Source organism: Neodiprion pinetum, chromosome 4, assembly GCF_021155775.2.
Source record: "Neodiprion pinetum isolate iyNeoPine1 chromosome 4, iyNeoPine1.2, whole genome shotgun sequence".
NCBI classification, from domain to species: domain Eukaryota; kingdom Metazoa; phylum Arthropoda; class Insecta; order Hymenoptera; family Diprionidae; genus Neodiprion; species Neodiprion pinetum.
The window spans coordinates 27956159-27981386 of record NC_060235.2 but is presented as its reverse complement, the minus strand read 5'-3'; the positions used below and the strand labels follow the sequence as shown (position 1 = coordinate 27981386).

The 25228-nt window shown below is 41.7% G+C and overlaps 1 protein-coding gene across 2 annotated transcripts in view; it reads right to left on the bottom strand.

Annotated features, from left to right (window-relative positions):
• Positions 1–25228, bottom strand: part of Sulf1 (Extracellular sulfatase Sulf1) — an 86291-nt gene that overhangs the window by 36602 nt on the left and 24461 nt on the right. For both annotated transcript variants that reach the window (XM_046624764.2, XM_046624763.2), the window contains exons 2-3: positions 13555–13845; positions 12270–12509 (exon numbers count right to left, since the gene is read on the bottom strand). In XM_046624764.2, the coding sequence (XP_046480720.1) occupies positions 12270–12509; positions 13555–13786 (472 nt within the window). In that variant the 5' untranslated portion in view covers positions 13787–13845. The remainder of the gene's footprint in view (positions 1–12269; positions 12510–13554; positions 13846–25228) is intronic.

The window sequence follows — 25228 nt, the reverse complement described above, 5'->3', positions numbered from 1 at the left end:
ACCATTAGACATGCGATATATTTCCGCGAGGATTCCTCTCTTGCAATTTAAGATACAGCAAATTTTTCACGTGGAAGTTGGAAAAAATAATGTTGCTTCCAAACGAATCGTTTTAACGCATAAATGAATGGTTTACCATTTACGGACACCATTAAACGTTGCGTTTCGATCAAGACGCGCCATTGCAGCGGCTTACTTTCTAATAAACACCAAAGCTCCTTTCAATCGGCGTTAACTAACCTCACATCAGACAATGTTCGATGCTCCAAGAGTTTCTGCTTTACGGATTATCAGAGCAAAATGCCCAATATATGCATATACATAGACCGAATTGCCGGAGCTCATATTTCGAGTGATTAAATAAAGCACAAATGGCGGGACGTCGTCGCGCAGCCGAACAATGAAAGGGTCCATTGTGTCGGTTATGGGTACATCAGAAACGAAGCTGAGCCCGCTGCCTTATCGAACTGAGGCTTGACTTGACACGTGTAATAACGTCCGTAGCAGGGCTAGGCATTCCCTTCGGCCCACGGATGTACGAGTATCATAGAACGTGGCCGTCTTTCATTATTAATTACAAGTGACGTCCCACGATAGACTAGATACAAAACAATGGCTCTGCAAACGCAGGCTCCTTGGCCTGTCAAGTTTTCGATGTGGCTGTGATTCGTTCTCCATTTTTATCAATGGGAACCTTTTCCGGCTCTTCAGCCTCCCCTGGACTTTGCGTCATAAATTATTCAATTCCAAGGCGTACCGAGCATCTAGTACCGTACTGTGATCTATCGCAATGAAACCAACCTTGGAACAACAATATGTGTTTGAATATTTTTGACAACTATTTTCGTATAGAGAATATTGAACTAAACCCTCCCAGAAGTCGAAACTAGTCTATCAAAAATTGTTTATTGAAATCAGCTTTAGGTACACTGTGCTGTTAAAAAATGAAATATTTACAAAGAAAGCGAATGAAACAAAAAAATAAAAAATGTGACTTGACACGAAGCAGGTGTTAGAATGTCGACGAATTAATGTCAACGATCCGAAACTATTTGGAGTGTAAAATTTCTAACGATTAGACGGATTTTGGAATACCGAGAGACTCCCGGGTTTTGTATTAGCAGGAATTGTTCGCACCCGATGGAGCCAAACCAACCCAGATTCGAGTTATATCGAGCGGAGAAAGGCGCCCTGAATTCTAGAACGGAATTCTAGCTGATTCTGGTCAGCCGCTGGCTGGCGCGGCAACTGGATAATAACTTTTCCCGCGGGTAAACTCTAATCTATGAGATCTGTGACAGCTAGAGGAGAAACGGGGGCGTAGCTGGACTGTAGTCTACGAAATTGGGGTGAGAAAACCGTTCCTTTCGACGCAGTGTTTTCATCGGTTAATCAAGGTTTACCCCACCTTCAGCGGAACGGAAAAGAGGCTTTCTTGAATGAAAATTAATTGGTGTCAAGTATCTCGTCAGCCACAGAGAAGAAGATGAGGTGTGATTGTCATTCCGTTACACAGATAGGATATTAAAAATCATCAATTGATGGGAAAATCTATGCAAAGGATGTCAGTGAAACGTGGCAAATGGTCAGCTTCAAAGACAACTAATTTGAAGGCTTTGATTTTCAACACCTGATATACGGATATAGAAAATTCAACGTACACGATTGTAGACTTGAATTTTTCTAATTGGGGCTTGGTAGTATTTATTATTACGCCATTGGGTGAAAATAATTACAGGTTTAACGAGAACTAAGCCAACAGAGTAACGATTTACGGTTACCATCTGCCGATCGATCGTCGGCTGATAAATTTCGGTCGCAGGGATACTGGATTGAAATTTATAGTCGTCGTCTAAGCGTTACAGAGCTCCGTAGAGACCCGCTTAACGAATAATCGAGTGTCGTAGATTTTCCGGATCAGTAATTGAAGGAGCACTTGTCGCCAGCAGGCAGCCGGTTAGTATAAACTACGCCACGAGAGTCGATAGCTGACCAGTACAGAGTCTTGAGAGTTGATTAGAAGGTTGAAAAAAGATGCATTGAAAAAGTTTTTAGATATATATATATGTATATTTATACGTATAATATATATAACATATACGCGCTGGAAACTTGAACGCGGCTTTTTCATCGGCCGTTAAAGCGTTGCGTGTGTTTGATCAGTATACCCTAGGAGCGATGATAATTTGTCATGTGTAAATTCCTCCGCACCTTCCGTATACTGCGATGAGAAAAACAAGAATGAAAATGAAGAAGAACAAAATTATCCAACGCTTTATAGTCTGGCGGCTCGTTGGCCTCTCTTGACCCGAGGGTCGATGCGACGAACGTTTCGTTTAACGAATATATATTAGGTACGTATACGTACATGCGCACAATTAGTGACAAGAGCAAAGCTGGACGAGATCATAATCGAGGGTACACTAAAGGGAATGAAAACTGGCACGGCGTTCCACCCCTCAAACAATTCAATTAACTCTCGGAACGAGCGAAGACCTCTGAAATAGGTATAAGAAGAAAATGGACCGTAGTATTCGGGATCAACATTTCAGGCCGTAGTATCTTTGGTTGAATATTCAAACCTGTTTGCACTCATTGTCAGTGTGAATTTTAGAATCAGCGAAGAAGTTTGCTAGGATCACGATGCCGCGTGCAAGAAGCTCATAATTCGTCACCGGAAGGTTTTTCTCTAAAATACCGAGAGAAGATGGACTATGGAATTCAGAATCAACATCAGGTTGCAGTGTCATCGGTTTAAAATCAAACCTGTTTGCAGTTAATGCGAATTTTTAGAAACAGCGAAGCGGTTTACTAGCATCGTAAGACTGAGTGCAAGAAGTTCATAACTCATCACCGGAGGATGTTTCTTTGAAATAAAATAGTATGGTGTTGCTCGTAATTCGCAATCAGTTGGCCTGGCCGAGCATTGTCGGTGTGGACAGGAAATACGCCTACTAAAATACAATCGTGACTACTGTTGGGCGGCGCACGGTGTAATCTGTAAGTGACTCCCGTTAGTTACACAAATGAGGCTTGAATGCCGGGAGCGTGAAGGAAGTCGATTAAGTATCATCAAATTGTAACTTACGCGTAATCTCGTTAAAGGTGAACCTGCAATTCAGCCTCTTCCTCTTATTCGTTCATGCGTGGTAACCGTTGGCCGATGCGTTTTCCGCGCACGTTCACTTTTTACAAATGTCAGGAAACACGCGTCGCAAAGGGATTATTTGATTTATAACGTGCACCCGCTGAAAATTTAATCATTAGATAATCTTTGTCTCTCCAGCAATTAGACACGGGGTATGTAATTTCTGATTACACGATGCTGACGTGAACGATCAAGATAATAGCTACGTGTCGATGACTACACTCTGTTGGACACGCCGCACATTACACGCGTGACCTAATGATACCCAAACGCACGTGCGAGTATTAGCGTGTTCACACTCACAAACGGTGAACAAAAACTTGTTTCACGTAGCCAAACCAGTGTTTTGTAGAGTCGCAATTACTGTGGTAGCAGTGCGCCATGGAGGGCCACAATTAGAGAACAATTACATCGTTCACCGCGACAATGGAATTGAACCCTTTCACAGGTGTTGTTGGGACTGTAAGGTATTCATGGTAGTCGGTAAACACTCATTCTCATTCACGATCCAAACTTTTCAGGCAATTAACGTGGCCGTGTGGCTTCGCCCCGGGCTTCGAAGTTGTCTGGTGGCACACCGATTCATCCCACCTACCGCATCTCCTTCGTCCTACAAGTTTTTCACCTCTCGAGTTAGCCGCCAACCAGTCTGAGAGGCGGAACCTTTGCTTCAGTCGTTGACGACTCGTAGTCGCAGAAGACATCTGTATTAATTCCGAGTTCTAATTACTTAATTTGGCAGCGTCTTCTGGGTTTGCCTGAGGCGTTGCCGATAACGGGAAAGACCATGTCCGATTCGCCACGCCGACGCGAGTCAACCTCACAGCTGTTGTACGCAAAACTCGTGAGACTGGGTCCCTGAGCACCTGGGCAAATCGGCCCACGCAGAACCGAGATCAAGTTGAGGATATTCCGAGCACATACACAACCTACGAGCGTCCACTGAACTGCCCACGTTTGCATTAAGTGCAATTTGAATTGATAGTTGGAAACGTGATAGAAACCGCATTGCGTCAGCGATATTTATGGCCGATCTTAGGCAAACAACGTCTCGTTCGTGCGTATGTGCGGACGTCCTCTGCCACCTACGTTACGATCTGTTAAGCAAGTAAATGAATCCAATAGTGGTGTAGATCACTGATCGGATGGGATTCTAGCAGTCTTGGAAGATGGTCGATAAGTTTTTCAGAGTATACGTTTTACATGTATGGACGGTATAAACACCGGATGTACGTATGTTGTAATAAGATCTCACGCATCTTGGGAAAAACCATATTATGTCACGCAGAGATGATTGTCCCGACAAAGAAAGTTTTCAGGAAACTTATCCGAGACGACCGACAACGGGAAATGATGGTGGTTTTTCAGAGATAATAGCGACACCGTCAGTAGTGATGCTTAAAACTTTCTTAACAGAATGAACGATGGCGGAATGGAGGGTTAGTAGGGCAGAAATTGGAATTCCTTATTCTTCCATGGTCAGTGCTAAATGCCACAGTCTTGCAACAAACCTTACAGCCCATTCATCCCAGCCCTTCATCATCAAACGTGACAGGTTTTCGGCTATAATACAGATCTAGTTTTACTCAAAAACTCTTCAACTGTACAAGAAATTTTTTTTCAAAAACTATTGTAGTACAGAAGATGAAATGCAGATTATACACCGTGATTAATTGTTCCTCTGTCATTTTCGAGAGTCAGTTATCAATGGTATGCGCGAAATATTGTAGCGGTTTGTGTTTCAGTATTCAGATGAATACGGTACAAGATATAATTTATCGTTAGTACCATCCAGTTTTGGACTAGCTAAAACCGTTGTACCTTAACAAGAAACAACCACTTGCAGTAAAACACCTTGGGACTATGTACCGAAGAACTTAGGTCATGATCAATCACCTTCTCTCTGATTCGGTTAGGCTTATTATCCACGCTAACGAGTCTTGCCAAAATATGCATATTCAGTACCACTTTTCCGGTTTCTAGTTCTTCGATATTTTAACCTTTTTTTCGATAAGGTATTTTGTAACATTAACTGCACGGGTTCTTGGTAGTTGAAAATGATTTTTTTTTTTTTTACGCCGAAGGACAAACGATTGTGGATCAAGTGACAAATATTCCATCTTACCGCAAAGTGACAGACCGTGCTGAAAATTTCGCATGGTTTTGCGCGACCCGAAGACCCTTCAACCTGCAGAGTTAGACACGCGAGTGTGTATGGGTGCCTGAGGATAGATAACATCACTTCGAGCTCCTAACGGAGACTGGGGGACACCTGCAATGGCTATCACGCCTTTGTACATCGTGTATAGAAAATCGTAAGCATAGCTGTGTCAGTCACCCTTACCTCAGGCGTGTGTGCTGCTAGTCTGCTACCTATTCTCTCCTCGTTCTTTTATGCTGCACGAGTGCTCTAAGAGCTTTGAATTTCAGTCTTTGGACCTAGTGCGCCAGCTAGGCTTCACTGTTCTGCCGTGCTGCTGAAAAATGGTCCAAGGTACGATTTCAGATGAGATAAATTTCGTCTCGACGACGGAAGGTGTTTAAGACTTCCAATGTCCATGCAGAAAAGATCCTTCGGGTTTATTTTTGCCAAATTTAACCATCCTCGTGCACTGTTCCACTGTTCGAAGTCGCACTTTCACTATAAGAGCGAAAATCAAACCAGACCGTCATCAATTTCAATCGAGTTAAAGAGAGAGGAATGAGAAAAAAGGCTTACGACTGACACAGTATTTGTGTTTTCGAGTACCTGGATTCATCTATCTTCGTATCTCACAGTCAAGTTTCATCACTAGCTGCTTCTGTCCGCAGTCAGGACTCACGGGTGGTTCATTTATAATGTTGCCCAGCTTAGCACGCCACGGTCTCGGGCACCCAGACAGCAGGGGTCAATCCGCGGCTTCTATTTCTGCATTCGATCGAAATGTCCTGCCGCAAGAAAGTCTGCGAGCCGAATCGCGAGTCCATGCCATGGTGCTACTCATGAGTTTCGTGACTTCGCATCATTGCTTAGTAGAAGCGTAACCACAGAGCTAATTTTTGCATTATATCACAGGTCACAAAGTTTGCAAATCGTGATTACAGCTAAGTTTCTGTTGCTTTTCGTGGAAGGCTTGAGATCACTGGATACTCGAATGTATTGGTTGGAAAGTTTTCATAGTCTCATAAGTCTCATGAATTCTGACTGTAACATGACTCTTAGATAGATGGATGAACCGGTGAATGACTGTGATAAAATCATGCACTCCATGAAAAAAATATCTTTGAATTATTCTTTAGTGTCTCTGAAAGAATATGCTGATAAAGTGACCTGACAAAAATGGGACTTGGCTCAGAGTCGAATAACGGTATCATCTGTTAAATCTAGATAATCGCGGTGGCTACTAACCTTTGTTAAAATCATGCCAAAAACGCTGAAACTCATGTGGCTGCAGTTCCAAGCCATATGAGTTCATGGGGTCGGGGTTCAAGAGCGATTATAAAATTCCATCGCAATCCAGTCTGGATTTTCAGGATATTCAACTGCCATGAACGTATAAAGGACTTGAGAAGGGCGCGTGAGTGGCTGGTAAATGTATTGGAAAATGGTTAAACGAGATATTAAATCGCCCGACGGGCTGATTCGAGGCTTAGGGGCTTTAAGCCGAGGGATTCGACGAGCTATCTACCGGGCTCTTGAGGCTTGACCGGTTCGCGTCACGTTGTGAAAACCATGAGATACTTGACAGGGATAGGAAACACACCTGCGACCTTATCGAGGCGAGAACCAATAGGCAAGAGACCGGAAGTGATAAATAAAGAGACGTTGTCACCTTCGAGATTATTACTCGTCGAACTTCAAAAGTGAAGTATCAAGTGAGACCGGGTTAACATAACCATCTTCAGTATCAAGTATCATACGACAAATTTGTAATAGCTCCATTACGTTGCGTTGGTATGAAATGTTTCAAAACCCATCGACAACTTATCGGACTGCGAAAGGCATTCAATATCTGCTGAAATAAGTTGTCGAGACATTCACGTGAGCAGTTCATCAGTCATCAACACTTTGGACTAAAAGCATCGTCTCTTTGGTCTCTGTCGTATTTTCTTGGGGTAAGTATTTCCATATAACGATCCTGTTAAGGTCATCAGTTATGTTCTTACCAACGCCAACGGCTGGTTACAAATTTATTTTTGGGCTGACAGCTACTTTTCAGTCTCAGTAAAGAACGTAGTAACTGCTCCAAACTAAAAACAGACTTTCTTGTTTCGGTCAAGGTTGAACAAACAAAAAGTGGTCTGAGTGAAACCGCCCGGACGAAATATCAATTCCTCCCTCGATCTGTGATCTTTAGGGATCTAGAAAGCTCAGATAGATCGGGCGCGGCGTGATTATTTGATCTATGGAAAGGACTGTTGTCTACACATAAAACATTTTACGGTCGACTGAAAATTGTGTTTGTGAAATTTTCACGAGTGCGTATATCTACCACATTTGGTGATGTATACACACAAACCCTCGAGGTGTATGCGTAGGTATCTCACAAGAGCTTTGAAGCCAACACAAAGCTTCACGGCGGGTTGACGGAAGCTAAGACAGTCAAGTCTCAAGTCACTGGTTATATCCACTCGACGTTTTGTTTGCTCTCAGTCAAGGTGTAGACCGGAGGAAGATAGCTGTAATAGCGCGTCTCGACGTATTGTAACTCTCGAAAAAAGATTGATCCCGAGACCTTGGGAAATGCCCCCTGACATCAGGCATTAATTGTGCGTCCTTTTCTCGTAATTGCTTTTTTACGTTATCAAGTTCAGGATGTGTTAATCCCTGGGTCGTTGGAAGGTAATTAAATTCCTGTAAAGACATCTATGCGTTTAACTGAACATCGTTTAATGTTCGATGCAATTAGCGTACATTTAATACACTATTTAACAAACAACAAAATTTATGGTTTAGTGATTCTTGAAAATTTTTTAAATTATTTTTCATGGCTCGGGAAATACTTTCTTCCATTCTCCATTCGACAAGCCAGGTTCTGGCGCTTTGAGATCGAATGACTTGATCTATGTGAACCTAGCACCCGACTTGAAAAAACCGAACTATCTTTTGTTGATTCTTGTAGGTTTCTGTAGGTAGTTGTTTGTGGTAACAATGATTTCGTTTGTAGTAGTGCCAAAAAAAAATATAAGGGGTTGAAAAAATGTCAGTACCCTATTTTGAAAAAAATCGAATTTATCGGTAGATTTCCGTACAGTATCGTTTGTAGTTGTTTGTAGTACCATTTTTTTTCGTTTGTAGTTCCTCAAAAATTCACTACAAACGTCCGACTCGCTTCAGTATCGTTTGTAGTCGATTGTAGTACTGATTTTTTCGTTTCTAGTTCCTGCAAAATGGCACTACTACAAACGAAATCATTGTTACTACAAACAACTACCTCCAAAAATCTACAAGAATCAACAAAAAATAGTTAGGTTTTTTCAAGTCGGGTGCTAGGTTCACATAGGTAATAACTTGGACAGAGTGATGAAGATGGAGAAAGAAATCCCGGGGGTCTGATTGCGCAGGCATCTCCAACCGCTCAATCAAATATTTTTCTGTTATACTAATTTCAACCGTATGTCAAGTCGATTATAAATATTTCATCACCGATATATGCGGTAGAACTCAAGCGTATATCCGCCGACGAGGAGTCAAGATACGCGCATCGTCTTAATCGTCTTAAATACAAACAAACTTTGAACTATTTTTAGAATGATAGTTAGAAGTCTGAACTACTTTCGTGTTAACTGCCTTCATACCAAGATGTATTTCTTGTGTATCTAAGTCCTTAGAGAATTCTTGTGAGTTATTGATACGTGACTTGACTGGTCTAAATATGGTTGTCACGCGCTTCTGGTTAAACTCCAGATCAATAGATCGGTATCAGACATTATGAAGTGAAACTTGAGCATCTATGAACTTTCTTCGGCTAGTGAGTGCTCAATGGCGGTTTTTCATAGACCGCGGTTTCGTAATTGTGCTTTAATCGATTTATAGCGGTGCTGATTACAGGATCAACATTGTCTCCTTCAAACAGTTGTACATCGTGTCTTCCAAACCGATACAATTGCGTGTAGGTACCAACATCCGTCACCGTTGAAAGTGAGATAATGTCTACAACATCCTATGGCCGGTGTCACTTTACAAACCTGATTCATGCTCAGCACTTTAGAACACCTGAGGATTAGGTAAGAGACTTAGGTTACTTCGCTTACTTTTTCACCTCAAAGTGTAGGTTACCGCCTCCAGGTGCCCTCCACAGGTAAATCCACCCTGAACTTCGCGGAGTTCAAACTTTAATGAGGTAGGTATGTACTCAAGGTCTTTGACGACCCGCGTCAAGTTCAGTTGAACAGCCGAACAGCTCGATAATACTCAGATGTTCATTTACCTCCGCGAAGAGGCGTAGATGCCATTAATCATGAAACGGTTCGGTACCGATGTGACTAACATCAGCACCGAGAACATCGACGCTTGTAATTGCTACGTTTGAGATTACACGTCCCGGGTCCTGTTTCGTCTTTCCTTTTTCTTCCGTCTTGTATCATGACGACCGGTTGTCCCGCGGACTAACACAATGACGAAACTGTGTGAACAGAGCCCGAGTGGCGCACAGAGATCAACGGCCTTGCTCTCTCCTTCCTCTCTCGGCCTTTTTGTTTCTTTCCTCTCTTTCTGTGGCGCGGGGACCGACCGACGAACGGACTGTCAAGTGGCGACCTAAGAAGGGCTACAAGCCTTCATAGCCCTGCCGAGACCTAAGCACACAACGGAGTCTACACCAGAGTGCAGAATGTGTGCCGAGAATATTTGTGTGTGCCGCGCGCCGGCTACCGTCAGTTCTAATCTTAGTTCTCACTCTCATTGTTAGCAGGAGCACACGCTGTGCTGCTGCACTTGCTTACGTTGGATGAAAGCCGCGGGGCCTATCGATTTGTTTCCTCGAACCGTCCATCGTCGTTCGGGACACGAGACACACGTCCTTTATTACAATGCGCGATGGAACGCAGAGGATCAGGAACTTGTCGAGTAGACCCAAGGAATGCCCGAGTATGATTATGATATATCTGACTGTCGAATCGGTGAGACAGAAGAGATGATTTGTTTCCAAAAAGAAACGAACCGGTTAGCTGGTAATATTTTCTGGGTAATCCACGATTCTAGGAAGATTAAGAAGCTTGAGAAGAAGAAGAAAAAAAGGCTCCACTTATTCGAGCTTACTGGAGCTTCAATGATGCAAGTTATTTTTCATTCATCACGTTCGCTACGAAGTGGAGTTTCATTCCAGAAATAGCCTCTTTATAGCCATGAATATAATGATGGGCACGCGGTTTACAAGTGATACTAAAATCCCAATCACGTCAACAAACGAATGAAAAGTAAAGGTTGCATATTTCACAGTGATTCATTCATCATTCACAATTGGGTGTAATGTTTTATCGAAATTGGAGCCCGTCATTATCATTCCGAAGATATTTATAAAAGTATTATAGACGTTCGGAATTGAAAGTGTCCCCGCTCAAAATGACAGTTTACTCGTCACTTTCTGTCGAAACGTGAGGTGACGGACAATTTCGGCAAACGGAGTTTCGAGTGTTGGGGTGGAGAAAATCCATACCAATCACTCAGCCAGTCACGTTTGGTAAACAGATAGAGTTGAAATTGATTTTTGACGGATTGGAGATAGACTGCGGCTGAGCCGGCGTTGAACTTTGGAAGTATTTGTCAAAAGCTCCGCGAGCAGACGTCAACTTCCTGCTCCTTTGGGTTGGATTGGGTTTGGTAGGAGCTTGATCCCGGGAAATGAATTCGGGTAAATGAAAATTATAAGTCCGAGAAAGTAAGAAAAAACCGTGCGGATTATGTCGGATGCGAGTATCATATGTTTAAAACGGAACTTCATTTTGGGAAACAATCACGTGACCTGATTGCCTTTTCCCTCCTTCTCGTCTTTCGGCCCTTTTGGATGCAAAAGGAAGTAGATTAAATTTTATTTTTCGCCCTTCGACCTACACGAATTCTGCTGTCAAACTTTTCAACCTCACTCCAGCAGCACTGGCGGCAGCTGCTCCAGTTCCACCAGATGAAATAATTCTCTCGCCAAATGCTTCTCTCGCAAGAAGACTTCGTTGACTTGTGTCCGCGGTCCGTTTCAAATGACACATCGGTTTGTCACAAGATTTAATGATCCCTTTAATTTTCACCGAGGAAGTAGATTCAACGTTATCAATTCTATCTATCATCATTCCCGCTATCGTCGTCTGAATGGTGACTTTAGTGAGTTATATCATGTCCATTTGTAAGGACCGAGCCTGGAGGCGTCGATAAAGCCAGACGGCGTGGCGCTGGATCGTATTATTTAGCTAGCATAGATATCAGTGGAAGGAATTGCACGGCTTTATGCGATGTTATTCTATGGAGTGACGCTCATTTTTCACAAGCTAGTATGTTCAAGGAGGTGGAAAGATTGGATGTAAGAAAAGACACCACCTCGAGGCACATACGCAATTTAACAAGGAAGGTATCGCGATGGCCTGCAGGGCCAGAAAAGAACTTTTACGTGACAAGCATTTTCGTTGGTAAATAATCGATACGATAACCGCGATTGTACGCTAAAGCGTACAAAACAACCGAACACGAAACGAGTAAGACCGCCGACCAAATTACTATACTCGTTTCAAATAAATCTCCCGACCAATTAGCCGGTCCGACAAACTGTCGGCAAATTAACACGGTCTATCTTAATTTTTTTCTCTTTCGTTTCTTCTTTTTCTTTTTCTTCTACTCCTTCTTATGTATTACCGGAAGAAACGTCTCACTCTTCATGTACGCCTAACTCTAATAGGCAACAAACATCGTCAGGCTTTAATGACGAGGAGCATAGTCGAGTGTAACATGTGTTGACCATTATCAAAAACTTGAATTACATTTTTCGTCTGTAATTTTGGGATCGTTCGATTTCCTTTTTACGAAGAGCAGTATTTCCGTTCTTATTAGATCGGACAATTTATAGCGCTCCATTCTGCCAATACAACTCACAAGACTTTTGACATTCATTATCAAACTCACTATCCTAAAACTCGGTTCAACGTTTCGACTCACCAGTTCGATATCCAGCGTTGCTCAGATAAGCAGCAAACGAATGAGGTTCGTGGTCCCTCTGCCACTGAGGACTGCTGCAGTTATCGTTGTTGGTGAAAACTTCGTGATTGTGAACATATCTGCCAGTCAACAAGGAGCTTCGACTGGGACAGCACATTGGTGTCGTGACGTAGGCATGCCTGAGTTCCGCGCCCTCGTCTCTGATGCGTCTCAAAGTACGCGGCATGAAGTTGAGCGAACCTGAAGAAAAGTTGAGGATAAATTTTATCGTCAGTTGATTTTTTTACTGCAATGCTGGACACCCTTTCACCGTATTTCAACAGCAGACGGAGAAATGTTCGCCGCTTAATTTTCTCATTATAAAATTGGAGAAGAAGGATAGAGTCCCTGAGATAGAACGCAGACTCGATTGAATTTTAGGTTTGATACACTGCTCAGGTAACAGGCCGGAAGTGACGCAAACAGAACCGGTCTTACTCTAGACCATTTGACTTGCTCCGCGGCGAGGGTCTTGGATCCAGAGCCGTTCAATACCGCCGTGTAATATAGATAAGCCTGCAGCATACCGTCTTAATTCCAGATAATTGCACACCCACGTAGAAAACTCGATATGCGTTTTCCGACTAATTTGATTCCCCAACGTTTCGACCGCACATTCCTTGGTAAAACCTGTGCCCTATGTATATACATACATATATATATATATATATATATATATATATATATATATATATGTATGTATAGGTATATACCAGCTGAGAGCTCACAGTTACCGAGTCACCCACAATTCGATCTGTTGAATAAATTCTATTCAACTGGATTATCGAACAAAGCTCTTTCTTTAATTGTCGCTTCAAGTTCGGCTAATCTCATCATGTGGTTCTCGCGTTACTCCTATCCAGCCGTTTATGCTTCTTATCAACGAAATCAGTCTACATATGCGAGTTAACTCTGACGGATGAGACGAATGAATTTGTTCGGTCGTTCATTTTTCTCTTCAATTATTACAACAAGAGTAATGTGTGAATCGAATGGCAATTCGGACTTTCTGAATTGGAAAAAAACGAGCACTTTACCGTAATATCAGTAGTGACAAGTGTCACGATAGAAAAAGACTCTCAAATAATTGTATTATTTGTAGTGACGAATGATTAAAGTCAAACAACGATTATTAATAACTCTACCAGAGCACAGGAGACAGAGATAGAACCAGCGAAAAATGAAGGGAAAACAATTACTCGAAAGAATGCGTTAGATATTGCGGATTTCATATTTCCGAACTTACCGAGCTCGACGTCCTGGTCGTCGGTCAATATGAGGACGATATTGGGTTTCCGCTCCCTGGGTTGTTGATACGGAAGATAAGGGGAGTTCGGCTGGTTGTTGGCATGGTTGTTCTTGTGAGAGGCGCCGCGACGCTGAGCACCAAAGACGTCCTCAGCGGGGGCGTCATTGTCCGGGCGACGGGCACTCGCGGTCAATATAAAAACCGCGAAAATCTGAAGTATTACCTTCATGGTGACTGCTCTGCCAAAGCAACGTTTCGTCTCAGCCGAGTGTCATATCATCTTGAATACTGTAACAGTCGAAACGAGATCATTTTTATTATACGTCAACTAATATGCAGAAAAAGAAGCGACAGAGATATCAATTATACGCAGAATCAAAACGAAGATCACTCTCTTCGAGATTGACACACGCATTTCAGCAATTTCGCGCTGACAATACACCGTAATTGAAAATTACGGTAATGCAGAGATCCCGCAGGATATGCTGCAGTGAAAAGTGTCCGCGTTCCCACGGTGAGCTGTGACACTATATTATGAAGAGGCCTGGGCAAAAGGAAGAATTCGCATTACACAGACGGATGAAAGACGCGTGTTTGTATCGGGCAATATAGGTATACTTATCCCCCGAGCAGTTAAACACGCGGCGTTTCTTCTCGGTGTCACCCGTGGGAGAAGGAGGGTGAAGATATTAATTAAATTCCAACTATGTGCAATTCTTCTTCATGGGTGGCTGTGCACCGTCTTGATGCTGATATTATCACGACACGGATCCCTCACCCATCTTCGAGATTAATTGTTTATAGCAATTAGTTACTCGGAGTATTGTGCACGGATATTGAAAAGTACGCACGACTCAGAGTGTAATTGCTCTCCCGCAGCGCATCGACTTCTATAAATTCAAAATACACGCGGCGCAGCGTTCGCCGAAAGCTTTTGCCTGATTTGATTCACCCGAACCGTTGTTCAAACTGAGCATGTCTGCTCTGACGCTGATCGATACGCCAATCAACTAAATTCATTGATCACGCATATCGTTGAACTGCTGTGAAAAACAAACCTGGATTTCAGAATTTGATTTATCTTCTTCAATGATCCGCAAGGTTTTCAGCACGAAAATTGAACTGCCCTGCGTTACATTTAGCGATAGAATTGGTTAGAGTGCAATAAGTAGTGTAATAATATCAGCCCAATTGTCCAGAAGTTTTGATACTTCGATTTGAAAAGCGAAGCTTACATTTCCCGTTGCAATTAAAAGGAGTTCTGGACCAGTTTTGCGGTCTTGTGGAGCCAAAGTTGGTACTTACTGGCGATTTTTATTCGCGGCTCATTAGTTACATGCCGCTGCATTCCTCTCACATACGGCGAAGTGTTCTTCCATAGTACGTTTAAGAGGCAGTTAAGACGGTATAACTTATTTTCCGAGATCGTAAAGTTTCCAGTGCCCTTTACTGTCCGGCACAAAGCAAGCCACATTTCTTCAGTAATATGTGCATGAATCGTCTCGATTTAACGTCGCAAAATAAAATAAAATGCATCTTCGAACTCGATCGCCTCGTGAATTCCGTCTTTCATGATTAAGTTCGAACGTTAAAATATACTGCAATGGCTCTAGAAATTTACAACGGGAAGAATGATAAAAATCGTTATCGTTCGCAGCTGCATATATTGGTCTGCGGTTGGAAAGTATCGGTATGCAAAAATGATGTGCAATGAAAGTATGATATACGTCCGTCATGTGTTTTTTTTTTTTTTAATTTCATTAAGTGCACTTATAGCGATAAAGTTGGAGAATTAGTATTAACGACGGAATATATAATTTTATTCACGCACTTGGTTCTGAATTAATTAGTCCTAAATCGATTATTTACATAACGAATTAATTAGAGCTAATTGTTATTCGATCAAGACGGTAAACGAATAAAATGGCGATAGCCAATTGACTGTAGCGCGAACATTACCTGTAGAGCGTACGTAGACAATTTTGTCGTCGATGTAGTTCGATTCCACGCAACATGATCGTCGTGTTACGCCTCGTCGTTTTATCCCGGACAACTGAGAAGCTCGAGAGATTCTCGATAAAGCGGCGGGATATATTCGCATGCAATTAGCGAGCAGCGGTACGTTTAGAGTCCAATAATTGGACCGGCGCGAGTTCCTCGAGAGTCGCAAGACCGGTCTTGACGTCACTGGTCTCGATTACCTTCGGCAGGCGTCATTTGTACCCTAAGATTCTAACGACGCTGATTGCATTCAGCGTCAATCTGCCGCACTCGTTCAAAGTCCCTTAACGTCACTAGCGCCCAGTAAGAACTCGATGAAAAGTCACGTTCGTTTCGTTAAAGCGCCGTTACGAGGCTTATTCATGCTGGACCCAACTTGTCCCCGAGAGTTTACCTAGTCAAGATCTAGTGTCTATTGCGCAGAGGAATAGGACAACTGACATGACACAAGGTGAATAAGGGGTTCGAGTCGATTGACTCATGGTTACGTTAAAAGACGTTCCCAGCTGCACGTGGAAAGCCTCAAAAGATCCCAGAATCCGGCACCATTGGTGTTCTTGAGAAGTCTTCTGGGAAGGTTCGGTCAAGTTCCGAAAGCTATGCTAGGAAGGCACTTCGATAGCCGGTATAGCCACGGTTCTTCTTCAGGATAGGCATAAGCTGGGCACTCGTATGATACAGTGCCGTAGAGAGCAAATTGGTGTCGCCATTAAACGAGTTACTCCGGGTGTTTCGAACGACGTGGAATTCATTATGTAAAGAGACTTTCTGTCTTGAGAGTTGCCAGTGTAAGAGAAGAAGAGAAAAAAGAAATCTTCACTAAACGGGGGATGGCATTACCGGTTTCTGATCGGGAAAACGCAACGATCGCTTCCAAGAGAATATAACACCGTCGTTAATTTTTCAAAATCGCCAGTTTTTCAAATTTATATCTCCAACAATGAATTTTCTCGTAACTAATGATACCGCACATCCGCATATCATTTATTAGACAGTTTTGACCGTCTTGCGTGCTTCCCATCAGAAGCGTAAGATTCCAACATGTAAACATTCATCTACATACATTCTTACATCAGGTGCTCCAGAGACGAAAACTTTCTATTCAGAATATAACACCGCCCACGTTGTCGTCGAAGCTTTAAACTCAACGTAGAGTTGACCAATTGTTAGCTTAGACCGAATCTTGAGTTTTAAAAAATATCTCCCGGATTGCATAGTATTCAAATTGGCCTATAAAAACGCCAAAAACTTTAAGGCACGCCTTCGAAGTTCGTACCTGACTCCAAAGCACATCATTGGTTGATAAAAACCACGACGCCATGAGACGGGAGAGAAAAGACCCCTATAAAGGTGAATCCGGAAGAAGGCAGGCACGTTCCATCAACGCCAGTTTTCGAGGAAATTCGGAGCGTCCGGAAATGGGCCCGGAAATGGGTTCGGTCGCAGATCGGCGTATGTCTTATCTGCATGCGGTTCCGGTTTGTCCCTGCAGCACGTACGTACCTTCCAATGGAATGGGGTATCGTCCGGCCACCTATTGTACCGACAAATCGACGATGGCCCCCGCAGAGTCCGGATACGAACGAACGTCGGTGTTGGTTCGGGAACGCCAAACGACACCGAGAGATATGCACGGAGCCCGCATTATCTGATTGTGCTAAATTCGGTCCTGTGGTACGTGTGAGAAGTGCCCAGGAAATGACGTGGGTACCAACCGTTCCCAACTTGTTCGAATTCTCCTCCCTCGCGGACGAACCGATGGACAATGGGCATGCCAACGCGTTACATTTTGCATGTCACGCAATGTGCTGCGTGGAATACCTGCGAGGTGTTCGGCCATCTTGAAGGCGTGAAAATCTTGCTTTAGCACCGTCTTCCGTACTTTTGTCATTATTTTTTTGTGACTATTTACTATCCAAAGCTACAAGGAAAAGATCTTTTTCTCTTTAATTCTTACTTCGTTTCGTACCAACTCAATATCAGACATCTTATTGGATTCACATCAGGAATAAAGACACAGTTCATTACTCTGAAGAAGGGGAAGCTTTCGAAGAAGGCTGAATGGTTTTTACTACAAAACAATGTACTTGGGGAGATTGCTACGACCATTCGTTTGATTCGTTTCGAACCGATCTTGAAGCCTTTTATCGCGCGTCACAGAGAATAAGTATCCGCGTTGGAAATAAGTTTGAAAATAAACCGAGCGCGCAATCGTGTACCCGTCTCTCTTCGAGTCAATTAATTTCCCTGCATCTGTAGAATGAGGAGTGACATTTAGGTGTTAGTAAACGAATTGTCGGGTTCTTAAAACCTCCGCGACTCCCGTCATCGAGTCATACCGGGAGCAAGCTGCTGTTAATAGCAGCCTGATGTTTTACTTTCAAAGTGATGAAACCATTCACTTTCCAAATTCCGTTTCTTCGGTATACATTCAGATATCGTTTACGCCATGGAAATAAGATATTGGGGAAAGAAAAAAGAAGATGGTATTATTTTCACAGTAAACAGGCGATTAATATCGTGTGCATATCGCAACCGTGTCTAAAGCTTGGACGGCTATTCGTAGACAGCGTCTGGCTTCACGATTCGCCTATTACACTAATTGTAAGAGATGCTGCTCAATGCTCAGTCTAATACGCCAGATAGTTCCAACGGACTCAATCGCCATTGACTAACTACATAACGCGTGGTAATAAAACTGAAAATTAGCATAAGGTCCGACTAAACAGTCATTAACATTTCGTAAAAGGTGCATAAATTAGAACTTCAACACGCTCACCGCATCATGGATGTCCTCATTACTCGGATTCACTGCCGATCTCCGAGGCCATGTTTCAATTTCATCCCCGTGCGCATCAACTGCACGCGACTCTTTATCACCGTGTATCGTCGACAGATACAAACCAGGACAAGGGTTAGTTGAAGAGTTGAAACTCTTACGCCTGTACTTGTCGCATCTACTCGTCTGTCTTGCAAGACTCTTCTCACTTGCAAAGTCTCTCACCTCTTGACCTCACTCGCGGATGACTTGGGAGCGCAAAGAAAGCTGATCAAAGAATTCTCTCGTCTAAACGAAACAAAAACCGATAAGGAATAATATTTAGCCTCGACAACCGGAATTTCACGAAACTAAATTAGGGTTTGAAATTTCTTATTTTGCCTGATACGTTTGTGCCATACGAAGAAAAACCTGAATCCAATCACACCGAAAGATATCGTTAGTTAGTTACCAAAATCTACATGACTGTTAACGTGTCGGTGATATATTGTAAATAAAGAAATTTGGTCAGCCCGTTTCAGAGTTGAGAAATTATCAAGTCGATTGCCTTCCAAACGAGTTTTTCGAAATTTCTAACATCTAAAGCGTAAGATTTGTAAGAAGTTTCAGTGGCATATTTTCAATTTCCAAACACAACGAAAATCTTCCGGAAAAGTTTGTGCTTTTACAAAAATCTGTAATAGGGAATGGAAGAATACATAGAAGACCTCCTCGAGATACGCTCTTAGGTAACGGACTGCAATGATTTTCATTTTCCACGGTTTAAATCTAACATGAAAAAAATGATGCCGGCATAAAAACAGGGGCTTAAACGATGGCGTTTAATTAAATCCCGGACCGATACAATACTGCGGCACCGAGTTCCTGAATCTTACGAAATTACGCAAAGGCGTAAAGGGAAGAGGCTCGATCCAAGGGGAATGTTATTAATGACAAGACTCATTCCGACCAACCGGCGGCAATTTTGTTCACCGACGAATATATACGCCCTGACACACCGAGTGTCGCGGCACGATCTTCCGAAGTGTTAGTGGAGGCTTCGAAGCCGGGCACGCGTGTTTGTTTAACGTTACGTAGACACGGGGTGTCGAAACACGTGATACCATTAAAAACAAATGTCGACTCCGAGTCTCCCTTCTGGCGATACTCGACACCCGTGTAACAAAAAAACCTTTCAAGCCTTTTAGCCCACCCGTGAATGGATGATAATTAGTGTTTTCTGGTGGGATGGAAACACTATATATTTTATGAACGTTTCATCAAATTTTGAAACAGCTTTTTCCAATTTTCCAACACTCTTGCACCGTCTTTACAATAAGATTGATTGCATTGAACGTAATTTTTTGGAGGATTTGACAGCTTTTATAAAAGGAAATCACCCTTCATTAACTCTGGTCGAATTCATTTCACTGATAAATGATTGTTCACTCCTTGGTCCGCTATTTTTAAGGCTTTCTTCAATAACGATCGAGTAAATTACACTCTTTAATTTTGTACTAGTATTGAAAAAATAGGCGCAAGAAACGAAGCTGCCGCCCAGCTTTGCATTAAAGCAGTTTAAAACCTGTCCATACCATTTTGAAGCGAAAGTATGATATTGAGAACTGTGCAGTTTCGCGTATTTATTACACCGATTGCGAGTTCTTCAGAGTTTCTTGAATACGTGTGTAAAATTTTGCTTTGATTATACGTTGCCACGCAGCCCGATAACTCGTGGTCAAATTTCTGTACGTGTTTGCGGTTTCGTTCGGTCTCTGAATATCTCTCGCATATCGGGGATTATTGAACTCCTGTAACTGGCGGATTTGCGACGGAGTAGGAAAAAAACAGAACTCTGCGTATTTCCTCTCCGCTGCTGAGTCCGTTGAAACTCAACGCTATAAATACAATAATTTTATCCTCGCAAGTCGAATTTGGTTACTCTGTAGTTTCAGCAGGTATAAATTACGGCACCGAGTCAGGTGTAGACTTAAAGAAGTTAAAAGAGTTAAAAGAACAGCCTGAATTCCTATGAGATAAATGCATGGATCCTTTCCAATTCGCAGTCTGCAAAACTCGTCCGCATAACCGTATAATGCGCTTGCAATTCCGTTCAATTCAGTGCCAAAAAATTCTCTCGGGGATATTTGAAACTGGGTCAAAGTTATAATCCACGGTTTATGAAGAATCGGATACCACGCAGAATGAAATTTACTCCCGCCCCTTTTTCCCTTATCCGAGATCGTGAAACGGTGCTGCGGTTATTTTCATTCGTTTCGCTGGTTGAAATGAAAATGAATATTCCGCGGATCTGAACTTGGATGATACCATCTTTGTCGATAAATCACATTTTACAGAACACTTCAAAATATCTCTGAGTTTTCCGTAACATATTTTTTTTCTTCGTAGGATTCCGCAGTTTTCTCTGCTACGGCAGCTAGTTTTTCCGTCCCTCGTTTCGACGTGTTTCGTCATACAGAAACATGATAAGAGAGAGAGAGAGAAAGTCGAAAGGTGGGGAAGATAAGATACGTCAGCACACAAGCGACACTCGAAAGTGCAGAGCTGAGGTAAGTTTGGAGCGAAGCGGAAGGCGAGTCGTAGACGACGATCGTTACAAAACGGCAAGTTCCTTGGAAATTTGATCCATCGAGATCGAGGGGGTCACGTGGATAGATACGTACGGGGGCCGGCCAGTGCATGGATTGCTTTGATGTGCACTTCGGTTAATGCACGGCAGCGGTTTGCGGTGGAAGCCTGCAGCGGTTCAGCTTTGCCCTGCGAGATTGAAAAGAGGAAATGGGATTTGCGCGGGTGCATTTCTCTTTGTACGCTGTGCGCCCGTAAATCGACTTAGCAGTTTAAGCTCGCAGCGAAAAACTTACGAGCCAATGAAAAAACAAACACATCTTAGAGTAATAGACGATGCGGTTTGTTGCCTCGTTTTTGCACCGAATCTGACTGAGCGAAAATTACACCACTGTGTGATTCGATGTTGTTTTTGTCGTTATTTTGTTCAAAATTACAATCAAACTCTTGCATTGTGTTCAACTAGCGCTCGTCTCTCGTCATAAATTTTACCCACCAAACAAAGAGACGAGGAACGTTTTAGGGTGAAATTATCTCGACTGTTACGGATTTCCAACTCACTGCACCGTGCAGAGCCTCGTATTAACTGATTGCGAGTCTCACCTGTGCAAACGTCGACGACACTGACTGATACGTTTAATCCCTCCACCCGGTCGCCGAAATTTTTTTTCGTCCATTTTTTTTCACAACCGTTTTGATACATTTTTATCGCGTTGCAGTAATGGAGGAACTTATAATATTTTAGAGGTCAAGGTTCACTCGCGAATAATGCGGTTCAGGGGAAAAACGTTCCTATTGTACTTTTGTCGAGTGGAATTCGGATCGCGAATTCAATTCACTCGAGGCAAAATTGTGTTATAGATTTTTTTTTTCTCTATATTATACGCAACGAAATGTAGCGATGGAAAGGAAAGTTGGAAATCGTCGAAAAGAAATTGGAAGAAACTTGAGATATTTGAGCGTGAAATCGATGAGAATATTATAGTCTCTGCACGAAAATCACGAGTGAAAATATTTTACCCTAATTTTGATCGATCGAAATTTAGGTTCTCGACAAAATTTTACTGCCTGCTGTGAACAGCTACTCGAAAGAAACTTGAATAAATAATCGGGATTAAATTGCACTAACATCACTATTCGCAAAAAAAGTCCAGGTTTCAAGTTAGGAACGATAACGCAAAGAACAGCTGAAAAATTCAATCCGATTAAAATGGACGTTGTTTTTTTCCGAAATTAATTGAAAAATCATTTTCCACACGTTTATTCGCGGTTTCGAATAACAGTTTGAAAGTTTTTTCAAGACCATAATCAGGAGAAAATACGTGAACGTTGTTGAACGAAAAAAAAAAAAAAATAAATCAAAAACCATAATTAAAGCACAAGATAAAAAAATGATACAAAAAGAACGTATCGTATAAATAAGAGCAAAAATAAAAATCTCGAGTGAATTAGATTGTTTTGCCTTTCGCGTTTTCTACCAAAAATGGGCTCTTTACACATAACGCTGACTTGATTTTCTACGGCTTTAAAATTCGGATGTATTTTTTTTTTTACCGGCGCGGAACGATTCGACGTGTGCATTGCCTCCAGGAGGGTCGAGAGGCCGGAGTTGAGGGTCAAAGGTCAATGGTCGGTGGGTGGAGACTGCAGGGACAAGGTAAATCAGAGGCGGACAGGACCTCGCGTACAACATTTATACCTACAAATGGAGCTGGCTGCGTGCCTGCGTCGGTGAACCGAGTGAAAATCTCAGCTATGGTTACCACAAAGTCGGCTTGAAAATTGTCATTTTTTTCACCATAAACAAAAAATACACTCATTCTGGGTACGATATGACATGATTTTTTGTTATCATCGTTACTCGTGTTATATTTTCTTGAAACAATTGTGATAATTTAATTTTTATGCGACAATAAACTGACATCAGGGTCTTATTTTGCTGAAGAAGTCTACGAAACTGACCGAAGATATTCGATGTTACTGTAACCTCATAAAACGTGGTATCGATCCAGCTACAACCACAATAAATAGTTACTTTTACAAAATTAATATTTTTCAATTATAATAATATCGTAAACCGTTTTAATATATTGTAAACGGTAACATATTTTACTATAATTTTCTAATAACTATATAAAAAATGAAATTTTTCTCAGGATGAACTCTTCGTCGAAAATTCCGCCTATAGGCCGCGGCTGCATGTCGAAGGCATGCAAGGAATGCGCTATTCGTCTCTCTAGCAATGGTGCAGCACCGCACAAACTCACGGAGCACGTGAATCGCAGGTTGTGAGATCCAAGATTTTCTCACGAAAATGATACCGGCGTAGTGCAAAAACACGTTGTTACCTTATAAGCGAGTCGCCTGCATTTCTCATTCCTCGAGTTGGACTCATCGTCATGTGTAAAGTGTTTCAGTAATTGATTCATTCGGCATTCAAGAGTGAGTTATATTATTGTCCGGGACGAAGATTTTGCATAAAAAGCTGGTTTTTTTTTACCGGAGTGTAAAGATCAACGTGGAAAAAATTACACCAGTGAAATCAACAGTGAATGTGTATTGTAAAAGTATTTCAAATTAATACAGCCGAGTGACCGAGACAGCTAAACGTGGAATAATTATGCTGTATCAATAGGAAGAAGCACTAAATTTTACGCTACACGATGCGAATGATAAATTGAATGCTCGATCAAGTCGAAATGTACTTGGGTTTGGAATTTATAAGCTACACAAGTTACTAATATCGTACCAATAATTACACGGAACGTTCATTTTTATAAATTAAAAACTTGAACATTCTGTAATATTATTGCTTTTGTCAGTGAACTGAAAACACACCCTCCAAAGATGAATACATAAAATTTCTCATTCCTGGATCCTCGATTCTAAATATTTGTTCCATTTCTCCATTTCCAGCTGAACAAACAGTAGCTGTTAAATAGGTTATAGCTATAAATATATCAGCCCGTAGAAACTTTGTGTATAAGACAAATAAGATATAAACGCATTAATTAGAGTTACGATTGAAGAAATTTAACCCAAGCTGATATCGTTGTTTAACTTTTGGAAGCTTTTTTCAGCTTGAAATTTCATACTGGCAAAGTTCGAACAATACATTACTTAAGAACATTATTTAAGCGAGGGATTAAATGGACTAAAACGTATCGATTGACGTGACCGATTTCTTTCTCAAAACGAATTTACAATTCACACAAAGCTTAGTTATGTATTCCTCATTTTATAAAGGTTATATTCTGCGACAAGATTGTTTGTTTCCAAAATGTAACGTCTCCGAGCTTCGCATTACTTGAACGATGGAGAAAAGCACCTTGAGAATAACAGCAGCTGTAACAAAGTTCTATGTTTGTTTCACTTATCTCTTTTCCCTCCCCTTGTATTTATTTGTCTATTTATAGTCATTATATTCATTCTTGCGCTCTTCTTCTAATATTATACGAATCATTCGGATCGGTAGAGAACCTTAACCCTCCACGCAAACCTCACGATTCTCTGAGGATTATAGTTAGGGTCTCGAATGAATTTCGAAGGTACCTCAATAAGTTCCCGAAAGCGGTTTGGAGATTCCAGACCGATTGAATTGTCTGCGGTTTTGAGAGGACACACTTTTAATGGGAAGGAATTCTCGAAATACTCCGGATGTCTGGCGCATATCTTTTACACTGTACACAATTGATGAAGGATTGAATTTTTCGAATCCTTAATAATATCGTTATTGATTTTGTTCGATTTGATCGACTCATTCCTCCGAATAATAAATTCCCCAGCATTGAAATTGAATTTGATATTAGTTTAAGACATTTCCGGAAAACAATGTTTTCAAGAAATTTATGCAATATACATATCGAAAATCGTCATTCAAGTAAATTTTCAAAATAGTCTCAGAGTAAAGAAATTGAATAACTATCAAGCTTCAAACCACCGGTAGAAGAATATTACAATTTCCATATTTCTGCGCTGTAGAGAAATTATGTACTGATTGAAAAATAACACTTGTTTCTAATTTCTTATCCGCATAATTTTCCTATACACGAAACCTTGTAAACCTTCTACCATTATTCGCATACAAAATGATCGGTAATAAAATACAAAAGCAAAAAAAATCTCAAACACATCGAAAGAAAATTCCACTTGAGGGAAAAGGTAAGCCTCAGAGTTCGTCAACGGTGAAGGGATCGTTACACGTTTCTAGTTTATTCAATTACGAGTGCAGCAGATATTATTAACATTCAGGGACTGTTGTTGTTGCCACCAGGAAACGAGAAGGGTAAACCGGAAAAACTAATCCCGCAAAGTACACACGGC